Raw genomic sequence first — 23,629 nt, 5'->3', positions numbered from 1 at the left:
AGTGAGTTGCATAAATAACCCATAAAATATTTAAAATTTAGGAGTTTTATTTATACGTGTTGGAACACGATTGTTTTGCCACCCATCTCCACTGCATATGGGTTCCACTGTATATATTTGAGTCTATTTGTCCATCGGAGAGTGATGGAAAGGAACCGACAGCTCCAATCTGATGCTCTAGCTTTGTGGACCTATTGAGGTGTTGAAATGTAGTGAAGCTAAAGCGCTTCCTTGGGGTTACGACTCTGGTCTTCTGTCGTTCTATAACACCTTTTGTCTAGCCATTAGAGATAAGACGGGTTCAGACCGAACCAGGGCCTGACTTGGGCTCAGGTTCGTTTATTGGAAAAAGGTTTCGGGCTCGGATAGGTTCAGATTCATGACATAATTTTCATATTTTTTTACTAGATTTGAACAAACGATAGGTTCAGTTATTGAGTATAATATATGTTAAATTTGTAAGATGTAGAAATTCACAATGATATTCTACTTCTGCTCAATGCTTTTGCTATGCGAGGCTAGTGGCCTTTATTTAGCTTAATACTTTCATTTTATTTTTTACATTTTTTTTGTAGTTTCAGTTGGTTCAATTTTACATGTTTTTATAATTATTTCTTTCCATATTATGCATATTGATACCTAGGCACTACAATTAAGGTATGTTATGTAAATATTGGGAAAATAAAAGATCTATATGCTTTACAATGCCTGTTTTAGGCAGTGGGGGTGCGATTGTTCCTGTTTTTCAGTGGCGCCATCTATGGCCAGGAATTCGACTTCTACCACGCCATTCACACAACCACAACCCGTTTATAGGGCGGGTCACATTCACATACAAAGGAGAAAGGACATAGAACACACAGAGAGAGAAAGAAACATCCATGCCTTGCCCGGGATTCGAACGCAGGACCTTTCTGATGCAAGTACAGTTCCCTGCCCCCTACACAGGCGGGTCGGCTCTTTACAATGCTACAATATACTTTACAATTACAATTGCTCTATTGATTTATATTATGATATGGATTATAACTTCAATTACACTGCCTGCCAAATACACCCAGTTTCTTTAGAAAAAATCCATGTGTGGTCCATGATCCATGTAAAATCCATGTAAATCCCATCTCTAAGTTCATGTCAAACCAAAAGGCCATAATCATATATGTAAAGTCATGATTTTTTTTGTAGTAATAATAAAACGTCTTGAAGAAATGTTGATAAAAGGGGACTTTCAATATTATTTTTCACAACAATCTTTTCTAAAATCTTATTTTTTTCCTTCTCCCTGTAATTTATTAAAAAGTTTTCTTCGTTGGTGGTATATAGTAAAGCATTGTTATTATTCAGTTGAATTTCAAAGAATATTAATTTGTCATCGTGTTTTTATTGAAGATTATCTTTTGTTTTTAGATAATGTAGCTTTCGGAGCTTCCTTAAGTTCTTTGCTTGATCTCGACAAAAGAAGGTGTCCAGGTCTCAAAGTTCCTCTTATTTTCCAATGGGTGAGTAAAATAAATTTTTTAAAAACCTGGCCCCATTATTTATTTTAAAATTTATCATAGATTTTATCAATTATTTCAGTTTGCAGAAGTCTTTGCGCCGAATAACTATTTCTTCAAATTGAGTTATAAATGAATAGTTTAATGTAGTTCTTTGTTAAAAAAAATAAAAATTTGCCTCGATAATGTTATGTAAATTTTATTTTTAAAGATTAAGTAGTGTAATATCCTAGAAATTTCAAAGATTGTTCTTTATAATTGAAGCTAGGTAAATCACGAGATTAATAATTAAAAATATTATTTGTAGGTACTAAGAAACACCAACACCTGCTCGCTACAGCTCATTAACCTCCAAAACTTTATTTTGGATCGTTTCGTGTTTAGAGCTCACTCACTCATTTTACCTGTTGAACCAATACCTCCTAGAAGAAGGAAGGCCTCAGCACGGATCAATTTAGTAGTCCGATGTGACGAAGTTAACTGCGCAGTTGATGAAAAATAAGAAAGATGTCATTACGTTCGGGGTACTAAGCTGCGCAGTGGTTGATAATACGAAATATGTCATTACGTTTGGACTACTAAAGGATATTTATGGTAACCCGTGCTGAGGCCTGCTCTTTACTAGGAGGTGTTGGTTGAACCCGCACTAGAGCAGGTTACCGATACAGCTAGGGCAAAATCATAATATGGGAGTGGATGGAAATTCGTTCGTAAGAAAACCAAACTTTACAATTCAATAATTCTAAAACTAAACAGAAATTTAAACTAAGTCACATAGCTCATTTGCCGACAAAAGAGATCAAAATATCATAATTCTACTGCTAATAGTTTCCATAGAATAATATTTATAAAAGAAATTGAAAACTAATATTCTCAAATCAAAATTAATAAGTAAAAACAAAATTGCGTCTCCTGATTATTATCGGTTTGCAATCTCTCAATATCGCGCCGTTCTTTTTAGATCGCTTCCCGGTATATGTATCTCACTTCGCCCGTTCAATTATCTGTCCTAAAATTAGGATGGCATGCATATGTTTAAAAAAACCTTAAAAATAAATACATATGTATGTTAAGAAACCAAAATTAAAATTAAAATCGGAAAAAGGTCATTTTGATTTCGTTTTTTTTTTTAGTTTATTTTTTCTTGTTAATTATTTGTTATCATTAAATAAATTTGTTTTATTAAACATTTCTTAAAAAAATGCTAATGATGAAGTTCCCTTCCTCAATGCTAAGTCTATTATTCGATCAATTTTTAAGTATATTTGAAATAGTATTAAGTATTAAAGTATTTTTAAGTTTTTTTAAAAGTATTTTAAGTAAGTATTTTTAAGTACCCAGTAATCCTGGTAGTAAAATGTTCACAATATTTCTGATTGGCTCATAATGAAAGCCGTAGCAGAGTTTTGCCTTGCTTCTGGTCATTACTTTTATACCTACAATTCAACACGTGATGACCTGTCCTGCTTGCATGGGTCATCATCTATTGTATTGGTCGTGTATTGATTTGATTATCAAGCACTGTATTGGTTATTTGACAATGCTAGTCATGACTATTATACAGTATTTAATGACTTGTGCTGCACTCTGCATAGTCGTCAGGAACTTATGGACTGTACTCACATTTAGCTTTGTCCAGCGCTCTATACCAAAAGCTAAACTTTAGTAAAAACCTATTAGAAACCAAATGAGTTTATATTATATTATAACCGTCGTTGAACAGCCGACCCAATTTCATGGGTTTACGACTACTTACGTTCAACTTCGTAGCCTTGTAATTTTGAACCAATCCAGAAGACAAGGAAACTCCTGGTTCAGTACCCCCAGAGGTATTGATTTGTTGTGGGAACATGGAGGACTTTGAGACTCGACAGATTTAACGTGCATCAGTCACCATTTACTACACGGGGAGTCTTCGGCCGGCGAGGATCGAACCCACGACCTCTTGGATATGGGCCCAGCGCCCTACCGACCAGGCTATCCCGGCCCCAAATGAGTTTATATTTTATTTTATAACCGTCGTTGAACAGCCGACCCAATTTCATGGGTTTACGACTACTTACGTTCAACTCCGTAGCCTTGTAATTTTGAACCAATCCAGAAGACAAGGAGACTCCTGGATCAGTACCCCCAGAGGTAATGATTTGTTGTGGGAACATGGAGGACTTTGAGACTCGACAGATTTAACGTGCATCAGTCACCATTTACTACACGGGGAGTCTTCGGCCGGCGAGGATCGAACCCACGACCTTTGGTTCCTTGGGGTATTCACCCACTTTTCCTTCGAGGTTAATATCTTCCTTACCTGTACTATGCCTGATTCTTTATCGTCTTACATGATCATCGCCAACAAAACCAATTATTTTCATTTTTTAAAATGCCGGATGCTATTTAGACAATGTATGAAATAATCGTCCTGATGAGGTTATTATGTAAATGATGTGCATGTTACTGTGAATGACCGAAATCGGTGGTTGTTGACTTTCACCGGTGAATGTCGACAATCAAATTAGTCGCTTTGGTGAATGTCCGAAATATTTATTACATCCGATTTGATATTAATTTATTCGTGAATATAATTACATTTATTCGATATTTTAATACTTACTGACGATAGATTAGAACAAACATCAGTGTTTGGAGTATCGGACAAAGATATACCGGGCAATGGCACTTGAGTTTAAAAAAACACCAGTGTAGGGTATACTGGGCAAATGTATACCGGGCAGTGGCACTTGACCTTAAAAACCGGGCAGTGGCACTTGACCTAAAAAAACATCAGTGTAGGGTATACCGGGCAGTGGCACTGAACCTTGAAAAAACATCAGTGTAGGATATACCGGGTAATGGCGCTTAACCAGACCTAGTATGACTAGACCTTTGGTAAATGTCCGAAATATATACTAGGTCTAGTGCCACTTTTGCTATAGCTTAAATATTTACAAAAAATTAAACAAAGCGTTTGAATCAATTTTAAATTGATAACGAAATTATTGCTTTAAAATTAAAAGAATAATGATAAAATCTGCGCCAGATAAGAGTAATTAAAGCAGTTGCTTTATACAGCGCATGTGCGGAAAAAAAATTTAGAAAAAAAATTATCCAGGTGCATCTAAAAGTGGATGAATATTCCAAGACACCGACTTTTTTGTCACTTTCTTGTTGTTTCTTTGTTCTCCTGTTATCTCAAGCATAAAAGAAAAAATGCAACGGTCACGGTGGCAGAAAAGTGCGTGCTACTAGTTTTGCCATTATTTGATCTGACTTTCAATTCTTATTTGAAAGTTCATTATTGACTTCTTTTTTTTAAGTTATCGTGACGAAATTAGACAGTTGAGAATTACTATTTGTGGTGTGAGGCTTCGTATCTCGGAAACTATCAATTTTTGGACTTTGTGGCAATGAGAACTTTTGATCTGAATGATCTACAACGTATTAAATTTTCAGCCAATTTGACAGAGAATTAATTTTCGTAAGATTTGTGTCCCATCCTTTCAGTCTATGTATGGAATAATGATGGAAATTAACATGAACATCTTAAAATGTAGGCCTATGTATGAAATAATGATGGAAATTAACATGAACATCGTAAAATGTAGGTCTGTATGAAATAATGATGGAAATTAACATAAACATCTTAAAATGTAGGCCTATGTATGAAATAATTATGGAAATTAACATGAACATCTTAAAATGTAGGCCTATGTATGAAATAATTATGGAAATTAACATGAACATCGTAAAATGTAGGTCTGTATGAAATAATGATGGAAATTAACATAAACATCTTAAAATGTAGGCCTATGTATGAAATAATTATGGAAATTAACATGAACATCTTAAAATGTAGGCCTATGTATGAAATAATTATGGAAATTAACATGAACATCGTAAAATGTAGGTCTATGTATGAAATAATGATGGAAATTAACATAAACATCTTAAAATGTAGGCCTATGTATGAAATAATGATGGAAATTAACATAAACATCTTAAAATGTAGGCCTATGTATGAAATAATTATGGAAATTAACATGAGCCTCTTAAAATATTATTCTTCAAATAATTGACTGGCTGTTCTTTATATGTTCCTGCAATTTTTTCTAATACTGCTATTTGGCTGTTATAATTTATTTTAGCAACAATCTATTGATTGGTGAATTTTGTTTTTATTAAAAGCGTTCTTAAATATTGACAGTAGTTTAAAGAAATTATATTTTTTTGAACGATTGTATTTATTGAGTAATTTTTTTTAGAGAAATAAACATATCAGGGTTTGTGAATTTTCTACAATGGATGAATAAATTTAAAATATAAACGCTTCTTTCTTATACCAGTAATTTTGATAAACTGTCGTATTTTCAACGCGAGTAACATTAAACCACCATTTGAGAACAAAATTTTCTGCCGAGATCTGAAAAACTTTATTTTTAAAGTAATATTCCATTGAGATTTATGCATTTTATACGATGATTTGTTGTCTAAAATAAATCAAAGAATTTTCACCGTTAGCGAACAATTTATTAATTGACTAAAGTTTCTTAGGAGAATAAATTTCGCAGAAATGTTTGAAATTTAATACAGAATTTAGGGAAATATTATAGTGCATTCTGAATCAAAAACACATCTTTTGATATTAATTGTTTACAGAATGTTGAATGTACTTTGATATGAAGATTTTAAAGATTAAAGTTACAATGTTTCGATTTTAACATGATTTTAACTTACTTGAACAATATTTTAATAATATTATACGCTTTTATGATAATAGACAATTACTATTTAATAAATAATAAATATTTACTAAAATGTTTGCTAAGGTGGAAAATATTGTAAACATTTACTATTTCAGAATTTTTTTGATTATATTTTTTAATTTTGACTACAGACAGTATTTGCAAATTAATAGTTTTAGTATTTGCTAGTTTGTGGACACTGGTCGATACTAATGATTACTAATTATGGGAACTATTCATCACTAATAATTATTAATTTGCGGTTACTGATCGTTACTAATAATTTTAATTTGTGGACACTGTTCGTTACTAGTAATTACTTATTTACCACGCAGGAGGATACTAATAATTATTAATTTACCTCTGAAGAGGATACTTATAATTATTAATTAATCGCATGATTATTATGAGAAAATTAGTAATTGTTAATAAGTTAATAGGTCATGCAATATTAAAAAATTAGTTATACTTTAAGTATTTTTTTTAATTCCTTTAGTTAGGTTGTTTTTAATAACAATTTAAATAGTAAGTTATTCTAAATAAATACTTAACGTATAATTTTGTCTTTTCATAGAAATAAAAACTTAATTCTGAAGAAATTATTTATATTTATATTTGATCCTTCCTAAAATGGCTGTAGATATTTTGAACAAAAACAGCGCAATGTTACTGCATTCTATTATGCCAATTATTGCTGACGGAGCTTTTCTTTTCCGAGCAATAGTATCTGTGGTGGTTCAGGTGATAGAGCGTTCGCCTCCCAATGACCTGAACCGAGTTGGTCAATACAAATTCCGCACCCGACTGGCACCGACGTAGCAGTGCTGACGTAAATATATCCTTAGTGGTAGACGGATGATGGGTTAGAGTCCCCTTGTCTTCTGTCTAACCATGGGAGGTGACCGTGATCTTCCTATCCATGTAACGCAATTGCGGGTTAATTCCATCAGACAGTTTTCACGAAGGCAAATTTCTCCCAATACATGATCCAGGAGTTCCCTTGTCTTCTGGATTTGGTTCAAAATTACAAGGCTATGAAGTTGAACATTGGTAGCTGTAAACTCAAAATCTCTTGGCTCTTGGGCAATTGAGGCAGATATACAAGAGTTAGTACTTTTTTCGGACTCCAAATCCTCATTACTGGCCCTCGAGAATCCCACACCAAGGGACATTATAGTTGAAAACATTAAAGGTATTATTCAACACAGGAATTACCGGTTCAACTGGATCAAGGCTCACTCGGGGGAAGCTGGAAATGAGGAAGCGGATGCTCTAGCAAAAGCGGGCACTCTGCTCAGTGGGGTAGATTTCTACTACTCTATTACAAGACCACAGCTTAATTATAAACTACGGCAGGTCAGCAGAGGTTTATGGCAAGAAAGGTGGGTCCGTTCATCAAACGGGAGACATACCAACAAGTTTTTTCCAAAAGTCAGCGATAAACTTTTAAATTGTGACTTTTACATAAACTAAATCTATACCGCCCACGGAGTCAATCGAGGTTTTTTCAGAAATCATCTAGCTGTAAATACTGCGGCAAAAGCCAAACAGTTCAATACCTAATTGCAGAATGTCCTAAATTCTCGACACTCCGGGGGAATCATATTAACATCAGGGAACTAATCGAAAAGTGGTGCAGAGCAAAACAACAACAACAAATCATTAGAGAAATCATTAAAAGCACACTAGAAGATACCATTACAATAGACGATCCGATGGACCCTATACACTTAGGTTAACTTGATGTCTCCCCTCAATACCTGAACTGCCAATCCGCTTCTATTTTAACGCGTCATTCCCCTTTTATATTTTTCAAACTTCAGCATCATGGGGGACTCCGTTGGTCTTCTGTTCTATCACCTCAACACTAATTTTAATTCATCTTGATGTTTTTACTCACTTGAATATTCGCTTTTAGCTTTTTTATCAACAAAGGAAGGGAAAGGAAAAAAAAGTTTTTTTTAAAATTGTATTCATATCTTTAATTGTCTTGTTTTATTTAAGATGTTTATGTCTTGTAACTACTCATTATGTATTGTAACACATACTGTATTCTCTGTAAATTTGTTGGGGCCTTCAATACTATTGTAATTTGGCTCAGTATAAGGGTGGGCCGTCGGCTTTAAGCACTATAAGGCGGCCGTCCCGGCTGTTGCCATATGACTCTTGTATTTTATGCACTTTATGTATTTTATGTTTTTTTCTGTTTTTACTTGGTTTTAATAAACATTTACCCGTATACCCTGAATTGGGGCGGATCGGGGTAAATATTTTCATTGGTAGCTGTAAACTCAAACTCGGGTCGACTGTTTAAAAACGGTTAAAAAATAGCATATATATATATATATATATATATATATATATATATATATATATATATATATATATATATATATATATATATATATATATATATATATATATATATATATATATATATATATATATTATACGATGCTTTAGTTAAGACTCGAGAGGTGCGTGAGGAAGTAGTGCAGAACGTAATGGAGCATTGAGATAAGTTTCCTATCTTATCTCATGACAGAGAAGGAAATAATTTTAATACTAGTGCTGCCTACTATGCTGAAATCTCCTTGACTCGTGTTTAATGATTGTTTGTGATATTTCATGGCTGTCGGACAGATTTTAAATTAATACTAAAATTCATTTAAGAGCTTTGTCAATATAGCGGAAAATTTTTAAAAATTGTTAAAATTGGAATTAAATTACTTCCGCGCGGGGAACAATTAGATGGAATTTTTTTTTAAATGTGTAATTTAAAACTATCTAAGAAGTTAGGATTGGAAGAGGGGGTGGAGAATTAGGATGTTTAGAACAGTGAGGGCTCAAGGGATAGAGCGTTCGCCTTCCAATGAGATGACCCCGGTTCGAATACCACTGATGGCTGGTCGATACGAAACCGCATCCAGATTGCACCGACCACAGTGCTGACGTGAAATATCCTCAGTTGCAGACTGATCATGAGTTAGAGTCCCTTTGCCGTCAGACTAACTATGGGAGGTTCTCGTGGTCTTCCTCTCCATGTAACGCAAATGCGGGTTAGTTCCATTAAAAAAGTTCTCCACGAAGGCAAAATGTCTCCCAATACTTGATCCAGGAGTTCCCTTGTCTTCTGGATTAGGGTCAAAATTACAAGGCTACGGAGTTGAACACTATGAGTCGTAAATCCAAAAAAATTGGGTCGGCTGTTCAACGACGGTTATAAAATCTAAAATAAAATTAGGATGTTTAAATACCGTTCTGATGTGCATTCGGCTTGATTAACATTAAAATATGTATGTTGTACGAAATAATTTTGAAAGGTGAGCAATTTGGACCCCAAAAGTGGCAGGTTTATCGAATATTAGATTCGATTGAAGCTTCTAATAATTAATTTAAGGTCCAAGTATGCTTTTAAACACATAAAGAACAGTGCACGATAGCTTTAATTCTCTTTTCCCCCCTCCAATTTAGAATATGGTAAATGCTCGAATAATTAGCAAGAAGGCATGTTACACCTGTTGGGTTTCATGCCTATCAAATATAATTCTGGGGTGTAATAATATCGAGTATTTTATATTTTTGTTATACCTAACATTTCTTCTTATTTTATTGAAATTTAAGTTTTTAAATTCTACCCTTTATCAATGTAAGAGTAATAAAATTTTACATGTGATTATACACTTAAGTTTTTGTGGTAGAAAATATTAATGTCTTTAATGTTAGAAAATGTTAATATTTGTTTTTTTCCATGAAAACGCAGATATATCCTTATATGTTCATTTAAAATTTAGTTAGTTTTAACCATGATATCTAACTCATACTTATTTGTATAATATTTTTTATTTATTTAAAATTTTTCTTAACTGTAAATTGAATTTTCTTAGTATTTTATATAGAACAATGACTCTGGTTTCATTGTCCCAGTACTCGTTCCAGCGAATTAAAAAAAATTAATTTTCACTAAATTACTTTTTTTTAAATTAATACCTCTCCTGGTCCCTATATTCATAACAGAAAAGTATTTAGTGTAATTAACTCTCGGAATTATTCATAGAATAAAAAAACTGTCGTATATATATATTTTTTTAATTTTGAAATATACCTGACGTATTTTATTTTAGATTTTGCATCATCTCCATAGCAATGGCTTAAGGGAAGAAGGATTGATGAGACTTGCTGGTTCAGTTCAAAAAATTCAAGTATGTTTAGTTTAAAAAAAAAATCGGTTTTTAATGTGTATTTACATCTTGCTCTTTTCTGCAAGCTTGATATGAAGAGGGTAAAGAACGTTTCAATTTGTAAAATTTTTAAAATCAAAAACACTGTAATAATATTTTTTACAAATCAAAACATTTTTATTTTGAATTTTACAATACCAGGTGATGAAAGCAAATTGTTCAGTAGGAAGTGTGCATAAAGAAAAATTTCCTTGAAATGCTTGAGAATTCTATATAATATTTCGTTTCTAACCTTGCCACACTAAACTCAGTAATAAAAAAAAAACTGAATATCAGTAATAATAATAGGATTTTAGTATTTTCTTTTTTTATTTTAAAATTGTTTATATTTAAAAAATACAAAATAAAATATGTATTCATACAACTGATACTTTTTAAAAGGTATAGGAAATGTATGAATTGTTTACCCGTTTCATAATTTGCTGACAAGTATTCAACCATCCCATAAAATACCTGAATATCCTATAGAATACCGGATTTCAAGATTTTCCTGTAACAGATGAGAGAAGTAATATTAATAATATTACAAAAAAGGTCACATGTCACGGTCACGTGTTCCGTCTTCTTCTAATAGAAGAAATAAACGCAAATGGGAAATTTTATTAAATTTTGAAACAATGAGTAGAAAGTAGGTAAGAAGGGAAGAGATCGACTATAAGGAAGGATAATAGCACAATTTTATTTCGTTACTGATCTTGAACTTTTGGGAAAAAGAATGCAACTTTCCTTTTCTCATTTTGACAACTTTCCTTTTCTTTTAAGCTGAGATTAAATGTTGTGACAAAGTGAAAACAAAATGTATTTTAACCTTTTGTCGCAGGATTTTTTTTTACTTATTTTTCATCTTTTTTTCATTATTTTGTATTAATTGAGGTAAAAAAAAGTGAAAAATATTGTATTTAGCTTTTTAATAATTTATTGTTATGGAATACAGCATAAAATACCGGTGTCGTTTTCTGCGTTAAAGGTAAAATCTTCCAAACGCGGCTCACTTCCGAACAATAATTATTTAAATTTGCACTTATTTGATCGAAGAGAAACAATTACTCATAATTGCAATTTAAGTAATTCACAAAATCAATCATTGATAGATTTTTGAATATGAATGAAAAAAAATCAAACTGCTTTTTTGTATATTTAATGTTTTAGTAACTATTAGACTATTTTTATAATTAAAAAGTACCAAAAAATATTTTTACTTGAAATTAGAGAGTCAGAAAAATATGTATATGAAAGAGACACCGGTGTCCTATGTCCGTCGAAGGGTTAATGTGTACTATAATATATCTATTCTTTAAAATTGTATATTAGAGAAGTTAACAATAAACATATTACACTGTGCGTCCTATATGCTTATTGTTAAAGTTACTGTGTAATTTTTCAACCTATTTATAATTTCTAATGTATTAAAAAATTTCACACGTCTTGTCCTAGAATCCTTTTTTGTAGGTTTAAAATACGGTGATATTTTGGAGACATAACGTTCTGGAAAAATATAAAACATTTTGGCGAAAACTGTTTTTGGATTATTTTAGCTTGGTTTCAAATGTATTTAAGGCTTATACTTAAGGCTTAAGTATATTTATTTTCAAATGTATTTAAGGCTTATACTTTATGCTTAAGGCTTAAATGTATTTAAGCTTACTTCTCTTTTTATTTAAGGCTTAAGGCTGCTTATGAGACTTTTCTCTAAAAGTCTGACTTTAAAAACGCTTCATAATTTTTCGTTATTTTCACGAGCAAAAACGTTATTTCCAAAGGAATTTTCGATTCAGAAAACTCATATGCAGTGACCTCTCACTTATGCACCACCTCTTTTATGCACCTTTTTCATTTATACGACGATTTTTATAGGTCCCAGTACATAAGGTATGAAAATAATGGTAAACATCCTTCGTTTATGCGTCGCTTTAAAAATAAATTTTTCAATTATGCGCCGAAATTCTAGACTAGCATTTTAATTTTTTAATCCTTTAAATATTTTTTTCTTTTTCTAAAAAAAATTTTTTAAATTAAAAATGAAGCAAATAAGCAATCCTTGTTAAAGATAAAAAGAAATATATGTTGTTAGATCCCATTGAATTTTCTTCCCCCTGTGACCTTTTCATTATTGCTGTTTCTGGAAAGACATTCTTTCTAGAATTTTGAATAGTGTGTCTTATCTGTTGCACCAACAACACTGAAAGCCCATTCATCTTTAAGAAAATGACCATTCCTCTTGTCCAGAGGTTAGTTTTACTCCTATGCTGTTTTCTAGAAAAAGAAGACACCTGGAATACGAAAGATGAAAGAGACCGCAATCACTTACTTGCAGTCAGATGGACATCATGAGTAAATAAGAGGAGGTTCAACTTATTGTGCAGCATATTATGACGTCAAGTACTTTTCTTAGAAATTTATCATGTGATGTTTCACCCCCTCCCATAAAACTCAGATTTTTTGTGAAGAACTGTTCATTTATATCTAACTAGAACTTGTGGACAATGAGAACGTGGTGGATGATACTGACGAGGATGATAAAGTTCCCCCAAATCACACAGCAGTATTAGAAGCTTTAGACACTATTCGTGACTATTTACAATTTAAATTTGCTTCTGGAACTCCCCCTTATCACATTTATATGAACTGAAAAAAACTGTTTTTGAAATACGTCTTTAAAAAAAAAATACAAATATGTATTAAGATTATTTTGTAAGAAAATAAATTGTCTTAGGCTATGGTAAAAATTTTCTTTGTATAATTATAGTAAATGCCTCAAAGCAGTATAAATATTAACATTTTATCTTTAGAAACATATTTATTCATATTGTCACTGCAATTTACGTTGCGTTTTAGAATTTTGAAGTTTTTCACTTATGCGCCTCTTTCACTTATGCGCTCTTTTCTCTTGACCCCTTACACCGGTGCATAAGTGAGAGTTCACTGTAGTTGTTTATTTCGTTCTCTAATATACACCTTAGACTAGATACCATAAATGATGTTTAAAAGTAAAACATTCGGCAACATTGTCACGAAACTTTGGAGAAGGCCAATCACGAAATGTTTATCCAGGTGGTCATGGAGGTTACGACTCCACAATTTCGTTTCAAATTGGCATGCCTCTTGATGTTATGAACAATGCGGTCATGGAGATTATGACTCAACAATTTCGTGACAGACTGACATAATGGTGGCAATGTGGTCAGTATTGCGCACAGGCCGCCATTACTTTCATGACGAGCTTGTACCCATTGATCTGAAGCTGGGTTTGCTTCAGATCGAAAATTATGATAATCACTTAGGTGAGAAATAACCGGTTTGAAGCAATTCCAGCTTTAGATCGATGGGTACAAGCTTGTCAGGAAAGTAATGGAACGTGCCGGGCTTAGAACCTAAGTTCTTCACAACGACAAAATATCAACTTCGAAATCAAGTCTCAAATGGTGTTTACCGTACTCATTTTACCACTAATATACGTCCACATGTTTACTTACGTACGTGCCGGGTTTAGAACCTTAGTACTTTACAACGACAAAATATCAGCTTTGAAATCATGGCTCAAATGGTGTTTACCGTACACATTTTACTACTAATATACGTCCACATGTTTACTTACGTACGTGCCGGGTTTAGAACCTTAGTACTTTACAACGACAAAATATCAGCTTTGAAATCAAGTCTCAAATGGTGTTTACCGTACACATTTTACCACTAATATACGTCCACATGTTTACTTACGTACGTGCCGGGTTTAGAACCTTAGTACTTTACAACGACAAAATATCAGCTTTGAAATCATGGCTCAAATGGTGTTTACCGTACACATTTTACTACTAATATACGTCCACTAATATACGTGCCGTGTTTAGAACTTTAGTACTTCACAACGACGAAATATCAACTTCGAAATCATGGCTCTAAATGGTGTTTACCGTACACATTTTACCACCAATATATGTCCACTAATATACTAATATACGTGCCGGGTTTAGAACCTTAGTACTTAACACCGACAAAATATCAACTTCGAAATCAGGTCTCAAATGGTGTTTACCATACACATTTTACCACTAATATACTAATATACGTGCCATGTTTAGAACCTTAGTACTTTACAACGACAAAATATCAACTTCGAAATCATGGCTCAAATAGTGTTCACCGTACACATTTTAACACTAATATTCTGATATACGTGCCGGGTTTAGAATCTTAGTACTTTACAACGACAAAATATCAACTTCGAAATCATGGCTCAAATGGTCATTTTACCACTAATATTCGTCCACTAATATACTAATATACGTGTCGGGTTTAGAACCTTAGTACTTTACAACGACAAAATATCAACTTCGAAATCATGATTCAAATGGTGTTGTTTACTGTACACATTTTATAGATTAGAAAATAGATTCAATATATATTTTTATTTCTTTGTTTAGGCATTAAAAGCTGAAATCGAACGTAGTTATGTGACGTCACCAATGCTAGTGGAGAATCTCATTCGCCAGTCCTCTGTCCATGATGTCAGCGTTTTGTTAAAACAACTAGTAAGGCAATTGCCCGAGCCACTTCTCACAAATAGTCATATGGATGCATTCCTACTAGTGCCAAGTATTTTTTGGATTTACTTTTTTTTAAAAACAAATCAATATTTTAAATAGTGTGCGCGAGTATACAATTTTTTTCCCTTTCTCGCAGATATACCAAATGTCCAAGATCAAATGAATGCTTTAAACTTGTTGATGTTAGCATTACCCGACCCCCATAGAGAACTTCTTCAGGTAAGTTTGAATAAGCATATTCCCATAAGCATATCATCAGCATATTCATAGAAGCTTATTTTCACTTAGTACATTAAGAATATTTTAAAATAATTATGAGCTGAATTTTATGCGACAGGATGGACCGGTACAGTCAAAGTATCTTAAACCTTTCAGTTATAACTAACCTTAAACCTTTCAGTAAGTGCCAAACACTTGAAAAGGTAATAAAAGCGGAAGCGAAATTAGTGGGGGAAGAAGTAACAGTCTCTAGTAATTGCAAAACAACAAATCATAGGAAAGTTTCGTGTTCTTTTCTTACAAGAAATACTTTTATTCGTTAAATACTGAATCATCTAGATCTAGTTGGTGGCGGTTTATTGTAATACGTTTCACTGTGTTTAAAGAGATAGGAGTTAGCAGTATAGTTCATTATTTTATAATGCAGATGTATATATACACGCGTAACACATTATTAAATGTATACTCAGAGTACTCACTGTATATTGGATTATAATTAACTTCCCAACAGCTGTGGCTACAATAAGAAAAATGAAAGTACGATAAAGTGGTTATGTTTCAAGAAGAAACTGCTTAAAATGCCACCTAACGGAAAACTGCTGAGTTAGCGAAAACTGTGTAAATATGAAAATGGTCATCTTTTTGAAATTTCACTAATTTACAAATCGACATCTTAATTTTTTTATGACATGAATGCTAATGCTTATGTTCATGGCTCTGTACACTGCATTATTTCTATTATATTAATGTATGGTCTATGAAAAGAAAACTCGTGTTCGATCAAGAAAGCTACAAAAAAATTTGAAATCAAAAACCACAAGTTATCCTATTGCAACAATTCGTTTTTTGTCTTCTTGCTTAAATGTTTTGCCTTGTCACAATGTAGAAAATTATAAATTTACTAATTCAAATGCTAAGCTTCCTTTTCTTGGTAGTAATTTACACAAGGTATTCGTAGTAAATCGAAAATTCCCTACAGCTTTAATTCACTATTTTTCCGATATCTAGTATTGTTTCTGAGATAGGAACGCTAACTCATCAGTTTGCCATCAGGTAGCGCTGCAAGCGATTCCATTTTTTTAAGCACTGGGTCATAACTATACCAAAACACTAATTTAATAAATTAAGCTGCATTCGTTCGAAGATTTAAAGGGTTATTCCTTCAGCAAAGCAAAAAAGTGGAATGATTTTTAGTTTACTACTTCGAAATCAGTATTTCAATTTACCATTTTAATGTCAAAAAACTGCATTTATGATTGTGAAACTCATGCACTTTTTATTAACTATTAATTTTTAACCCACCCCAATTCAATACTAATATAGTACGTTGAAGACTATATTTTCATTTTAATAATGTTACTAATTCTGTGGTCATCTGTTTTCCCATTTATTAGGTGAATCTTTCTCTTATTATTTTAGGAAAAGTAAGTCGTTGTAAATTTGATTCCATATGTTTTGCGGTAAAGTATAACGAGTGTGATGATGTTTTCAATAAAAGTTCACCGTCTTTGCTATTTCATGAAAGAGATAGAATACGTATATGATTTTTTTATTAACAGTGACAAGATAGTTTATTTAAATGCAGACTTGCCAAAGTGAGAAATAATTAACATAACTATGCTCCCGCATTGATATTTTGCCAAATGGTAACTGGGCCGTTAAAATTCGATTCTGACCTGTTTTACGAAAGCTCCAGACATTTTATGTACAACCTTAAAAATAATATTTATGCTTTTAAAAAATTATAACTTAATAAAGTTTACAGTAACCTACATTACTTTCAAGCATTACCACGAATTTAAAACTTCCAAAAATATTTCGATAAGGCAATAATTATATTTATTAATAAATATTTATTTTGTAATAATTAAAGTATAAGTTAATATTTACTCACAGAGTCTATTCCGCGAGTTGATATTAATAATATTTATCCACGCAGGCGTCTACTTAAAATAGATATTGAGGTTGCTCAGTTTCAAATAGATTTAATAGGTTCAAGATGTCATGAATTTATTGATATTTAACATAATATTTATCAGCACAGGCGTAAGTGTAATAAATATGAAGGGTGCAAAACTTAAAATAGATTTGATGGCCACAAAATGTCTTAGATTTATAGTTATTTATTATTATAAAACATTAAAAGGCTTTGATGTGAAATTAGAATAAATAATCAGGTTGCTGTACTCCAGATTGATTTCCCTGACGCAACGAATCTTGTTACGAAAGGGATTGAAAATCTAGCTTCGACATCGACTTGTTCTTTAAATTAATTAAAAAAGTTAACTATGCAATTTATTTTCATTTTGAAGACTGCTCTCAATCGTTTTTTGAATATTTATTAAAATAAGACAGTCTTAGGACATTCTTCCTCCTATAATACTGGTTCCTTTCTACTTAGTTGCAGTATTTTTTTTTTTAGGTTGTTGCAAAATGTTTATTACTTGCAAACTTCTAATTTGAAAAGTAGCAAAAATATTTATTTCTTTGTAAAACGTAGAAACAAATTGTAAAAGTTTCATAATATTAAGAAAAATGCAATGTTAGCCTTTTTAATAATTGTACTTCAGTCAAACCCCGCTATAATGAACATGGTTTATAGTGAACTCCCGGATATAGTGAACGAAATGTTCGCTCCCGTGCCTTGCTATACACAAGTATTATTATTTTTTGTGGATATAGTGCACCAAAAGAGGAGAGGAAATTGGATATTATGAACTTTTTTCTGTCTCCGACTGAATTTTTTTCTTCATTTTTTGATAATTTTGAAATTTCTACATAAAATACACATACCGATTTTTAAAGCCATCTATTGAGTGAAATGTAGCCATAAGTATTATTTCTTTGCTTGATTTTTCAATCTCATTTTCCCCTCAAGAATCTCATTTTTCAATCTCATTAGTCCCGCAGTGGACTGATCGTTAAGACACGGTTCCCAGCAGATCACCGAAGTCAAGCATCACTGGCTACGGTCAGTGTGCGGGTGGGTGACCACTTGGATCAGTCTGCGTAGGGACCGAGGGTGTGCGGTATTGGTCCTCGTTAAACTGTGCTACCGTAAAGTGCTCGACTTCGCTTGCAGGTCGTCGGGCTACCGAAGCGGGGGTGCCATCCCTTCCGCAGAGGATCAAAATTGTGATGGCATGTCTTCGGATCATCCTCCGGGATGCTTCCCAGACCGTCGCCAATAGCCCATTGTGCAGCTCTAGTGCGACGTAAAGTAACAATAACAATAATAACATTTTCCCATCCCTAAATAAAGGCCATCCCTAAATTTTTTGTACACAAGACAAAGAGTAATAAAAAATAAAAATAAACACATTTTTTTGTTATTACATATTGTTTTTTATTCATTTTTGTATTTATTTTTATTGCTCATTTATTTAAATAATGTGTAATAAAAGAAAGCAGTACATAATAATCAGTTAAAATTGTTTGCAGTGTGGATATAGTGAACTCCTTGTTATAGTGAACTGAAGGTCCCTTGAAGGTTCACTATAGCGGGGGTTAACTGTATATGGATAGTTGAAATAAAAAATATATATATATATCGTATATTTTTAGGAGCTCCTCTATTTCTTGACCAAAGTAATTGAAGAGGAAGACAGCAATCGAATGACACTAAGCAATGTGGCGATGATCGTTGCTCCAAATCTGTTTCCTCCTCCGAGACTTAAGAAAGGACATCACAAAAGCAACGATTTGGCAACAGAAGTAACAGTTGCAGCATTGTCCTCCAAAGTCACGCAACTAATCATTAAATATAGCAATTTCCTTGGAGTTGTAAGTGTTGAAATGTATTCAAATCTATTCTTTTTTTTTGCATTCAAATATTCTTTATTCTTCTTTTTCATAAATAGCACTGGGAAACCAAGTTTTTGTTGAATTTATACAAATGCTTTTTTTCTTGTGTAATTCGGGTGTGAGAATGTCAAATCTGAAAGCTAGTTTTGCTAATTGTTTTTTAAATTGACATTTTTAATCTATTTTTGTCGAAATGTACAAGTTTAAAAACGTTGTAAATATTTTTCTTTAACTTCATAGTAAAATTACTTCATAATAAAATTAGCTCGAAAATTGTTTTTTTATTTTTCTCAAATTATTACTCATAAGCATACCCTCCAACTGCTACGGAATTTCCGTAGTTTCAGAAATCTTCTTTTCAGACGGTAGCAAAATTAATGTCTTAATATTTAAAAAAAATAAATTTTAGCGTAACTTGTCCACTATTACTTATAAAAGTGCAGGCCATATGGCTAGATTCTTAAGTTCTGATAAAAGTTTTATGAGAGATCCATTTGCTTTAAAAATTTCTACTTTGGTTCGCTACCACTAGAAAGAATTATTTTCAAAATCCTCATAAGTTGGAGGGTATGCTCATAAGTCACGTATTTATTCAATTGGAATTAATTACCTTATTTTATTATTTTTATTTTATATCCGGCGTTGAACAGCCAACCCAATTCAGAGTTATGACTATCAATATTCAACTCCGTAACCTAGTAATTTTGAACCCAACCCAGAAGACGAGGGAACTCTTGGATCAAATATTGGGACAAACCAGCCTTCGTGGAGGACTTTTTTTTTTGATGGAACTAACCCGCATTTGTGTTACATGGAGAGGGAAACCTCGAAAACTACCCACGATTAGCCTAATGGTATTTGAATTCTAATTCATGATCCGTCTACCATTGATAATATTTTGCGTTAGACCTTCAAAAAATTAAGTCCTCGCACGTGGAAATATGATATTAAGGACAAAATTTATTAAGGTGTTTATTTTTTTTTTAAATTTTGTGCTCTGTACATAAACAAATATGTAATACACGAGATTTAATAAATCTTTACCCAAAATTTAAATAGATCCATAAATTCATCGCTATTAATTTATTTTTATTAATACTCCTCTTTAAGAAAGTGCCAATTAAATTAATATATTTTGGTCAACATTTTAAAATATCACAACCGATGAAAACTCCAGCCCCATTTCGATCCAAAAAACATTGATAACCATTATTAAATATTCAAAAAATATTTTATTAAGTTCCAACTTAATCTTAATTTTTTTTTGCTGAAAAGATTTAGAATAATGATGTTTTTAAATTATGTATGCATCATCTTTCATGAATAATTCATCTCTACTATAAACGGGAATGAATATTTAGAAAAGCTCTTATTTAAATCTCGAATTTAGTTTTCTTTTACTGCAAAAGCAATTTATTAATTTTATTTTTTCAAATTAAAGCTCGGTGTTTGTCATATCTTTTTAATAACTTATGAAGCTGACTTTAATATTTTAAACAGAAAACACATAATTATGTTAAAATAGACTGTTTTATTCAGAAATATTTTTTTCCAGGTACCTCCTGAGCTATTAGCCCAAGCAAGGCTTCAAAATCGTCGCTCAGCCAACAAACATGTATGATTTTTATATTTTATTAAATTCTTGGCACATAGTTTTCTGCAGTTTTATGTCTTTTAATTTTCCAAAGTTTTTGCATATTTCTCTCCTATTTCAGTTTTATTTTACAACTAGTGTCAATTTTATTTAAATATTCTCTCTTTAAAATGTTTTGATGACTGAATTTGGTGTTTACTACGTGAAAGATGTATGAATTAAATTAAGTTTTCAAGTAAAAATACGAACAATTTAATAATTTCTTTTAAATTAAATTCTTAATTGAATTTTGTTGCATTTAAAAAAATAAAAATGAATTTTTTAAATTAAAATTTGCTTTAGCACAGACATAGTTTATTGAGAAGAAAATATGTTTTCTTTTGTCCTATTTTTTGCGTAATATACAAAACTGAACCTAAATAAATATTTTATTGAAACGTTTGCTACCAGTTTAATTCCGTTTCAGATATTTAATATATTAAAATTAACACGTTAAATTATTGTTGTCGAATAAATCTACATGGTTCTTGATAATTTATCATCTGTTTAGACACTTCTGATTTCGTAACTACTGCTAATAAAAGTTTCAAAAACATACAGGATAAATCTATTTTTATTAAAAGAAAATTAGTAATTAATGTAAAGAAATAAAAAATCTCTTTAAATGTTAGATTTTATTTAAGATCTACCAGAATAAATCAAGATAAAGCCTTGTTAACGTTACATTCTAAAAAATGCGGCAATTTATTGTAAATAATTACCTATATGACTCATTATGGTCTTTTTCTTAATATACAAAAACTGCTTACACAATTTCTCTCGTCTCTCCAAGGTAACATAACGTTAATAGAAAAATCGGTATAGAAAAATTTGTAAAGAAAATTTTATAGAATTCACTTTTATCGAAACACTTTTCATTTTTTGTGAATTGCATCCTCCCTAAGACTTATTTTTTGTTTTGTTCATAAATTTAAAACATATTTTTAACAATTTTAAAAGTAGCTTGCATCCATATCTAACCATAAATTGTTTTATTTCATATACAGTAATATTATAACCATAAAAAATATGTCATGCTCTTTTTAAATTCAATGTAAAGAATATGTTTAATATGTACAAATTTATATTGCTTATAAAAATAAAATGCTACAAAAATAATGTATGAAAATAGGGATGTATTACGTAGGGTATCTATGAATTTCTGGGTCAAATTTTAAGGGGGGTAGGATACATAATAGGGATTGATAACTGCATAGCAACAAATCACAGAAGCTGCCATCGAAAGCCGTTAGGCCAGACTAACCATCAACAGACTGACTGTTCATGCACATTGAGAAATATATTTTATTATTTATTTTTTAATTTTTTTTTTATTTATTTGAATTATCTTATTTATGTTTTCTAAACCTAATTGTCGAAATTTGGATTGAAATAGACCCATAAATAACGGTTTTATCGTAGTTCAATAATTTGTCGACAAACGTAACAGACTCAGTAAATAAGTAACCAAATCACTATATAGCTATAACACTGTTATTTATTTTCCCATTTGAATGAAATGGTCGATGATAATTATTTGAAAAATTAAATCATCTTAAAATTGAGATAATTTAAATAAATAAAAAGTGCTATTTCAAATGTTTATGAACACCAGACCATAATAGAAAGAGACCTCTTGCAGTGTAAAATGGAATTTCCGTTTATGGGATGCGATGCAATTCACAATTCATTCATCCCTAAGTTTATCCCTTAAATTCAGGGACATCTTGTATATAAAAGTATATTAAGACTATCAATTTTATTTTGGGATAATAAAATTAAAAAAATTATGAAATAACTAGTTTTATTTTATTTAGGCAAAACGAGTGGGCCGGAAATCTAAAGGAGACAAGCTGAAAAATATTAAGGATGTAAGCATTCTTTTGTAAAGCCTACTTTATATAAAACCTCAGTTCTACTGAATAAGTACTGCCATATTGAATAGATATATGTTAAAAATGATTTATATTATTCACTATTCTCATGTTTCTATGAAAATATGACCTGCAATATTTATAACAATTATTTATAATTTTTAAGTAATCTTTGCCAGTTTTATTTTTATAATTATTTATGTTTTTGCATGCTTTACTAACCATTGATATGCAATAAATATGCATTAAAATAAACTCTTATAGCTAATCACATTTACTTTGATTTGAATTCTCCATTATTTAATTGTTCAGTTAAAAATTTTCTTGAATGTATGTCACTTTAAAGGAAACACAAGAAATTTAATGGTCAAGTATGAAGCAATAGTATTTTTAAAAATTTATAATGAACTTTTTTGCCTTTTTTTAAAATTAGGTTCTCTGTTATCACCGACATTTTAAAATGCTCATTAAATTCCATGCATGTTAGGGGTAATATAATTGTAATGAGACATGATATCAAAAAGGATTTATTTTTATTTAAAATTAGCGACATTTGAGCCGAGAAATTTTGAAAAAACAAGACTTCTATGAACATAATATATTTTTTGACTGAATGTTCGAACGAAATAAATGAAACGAAAAAAAAAATAACTTGCTTGTTGAGGAAAAAATAAATTGCTTGTTGAGGCTGAGGAAAATGTAAATATGTTATCGAAATCCTAATAGGAACTAAAAACACTAAGTCTGTTTGAAAGAAAATACAAATGCGACTAATAGATACACCTCCGAATTTCATCAGTCTATCAGATTTTGATACCGGTTTTGTTACAATGTTTAGTTTTTGTTTGTCTCTTAACACGTTGAATGCCATGGGGGGTCACCGGTGACGACGAAGCCAAGATTATTAGAAATACATAATTCGAGTATATTTTTAGTTTTTTAATATTATTATCGTAGCTAAAATGATTTAAAGAAATTAATGCAATATAGAACACACAAAAATAGTTTTATTTATATACACAGAGATGCCAACTTGCTCCGGACAGCGAATAAATATTTTCAAGTGGTAGTTTATTAATTGT

At 31.3% G+C, this 23,629-nt stretch overlaps 1 protein-coding gene across 4 annotated transcripts in view; it reads left to right on the top strand.

Annotated features, from left to right (window-relative positions):
• Positions 1-23,629, top strand: part of LOC107441423 (rho GTPase-activating protein 18) — a 276,037-nt gene that overhangs the window by 230,750 nt on the left and 21,658 nt on the right. For all 4 annotated transcript variants that reach the window (XM_043043811.3, XM_087164462.1, XM_043043812.3 and 1 more), the window contains 7 exons: positions 1,408-1,499; positions 10,357-10,434; positions 14,895-15,066; positions 15,154-15,236; positions 18,801-19,019; positions 20,596-20,655; positions 22,491-22,544. In XM_043043811.3, the coding sequence (XP_042899745.2) occupies positions 1,408-1,499; positions 10,357-10,434; positions 14,895-15,066; positions 15,154-15,236; positions 18,801-19,019; positions 20,596-20,655; positions 22,491-22,544 (758 nt within the window). The remainder of the gene's footprint in view (positions 1-1,407; positions 1,500-10,356; positions 10,435-14,894; positions 15,067-15,153; positions 15,237-18,800; positions 19,020-20,595; positions 20,656-22,490; positions 22,545-23,629) is intronic.

The sequence above is a fragment of the Parasteatoda tepidariorum genome, chromosome 5 (assembly GCF_982258835.1).
Source record: "Parasteatoda tepidariorum strain Cologne lab strain chromosome 5, Ptep-v5.0, whole genome shotgun sequence".
Taxonomy (NCBI): Eukaryota; Metazoa; Arthropoda; class Arachnida; order Araneae; family Theridiidae; genus Parasteatoda; species Parasteatoda tepidariorum.
This window is presented reverse-complemented; position numbering and strand designations above follow the sequence as displayed.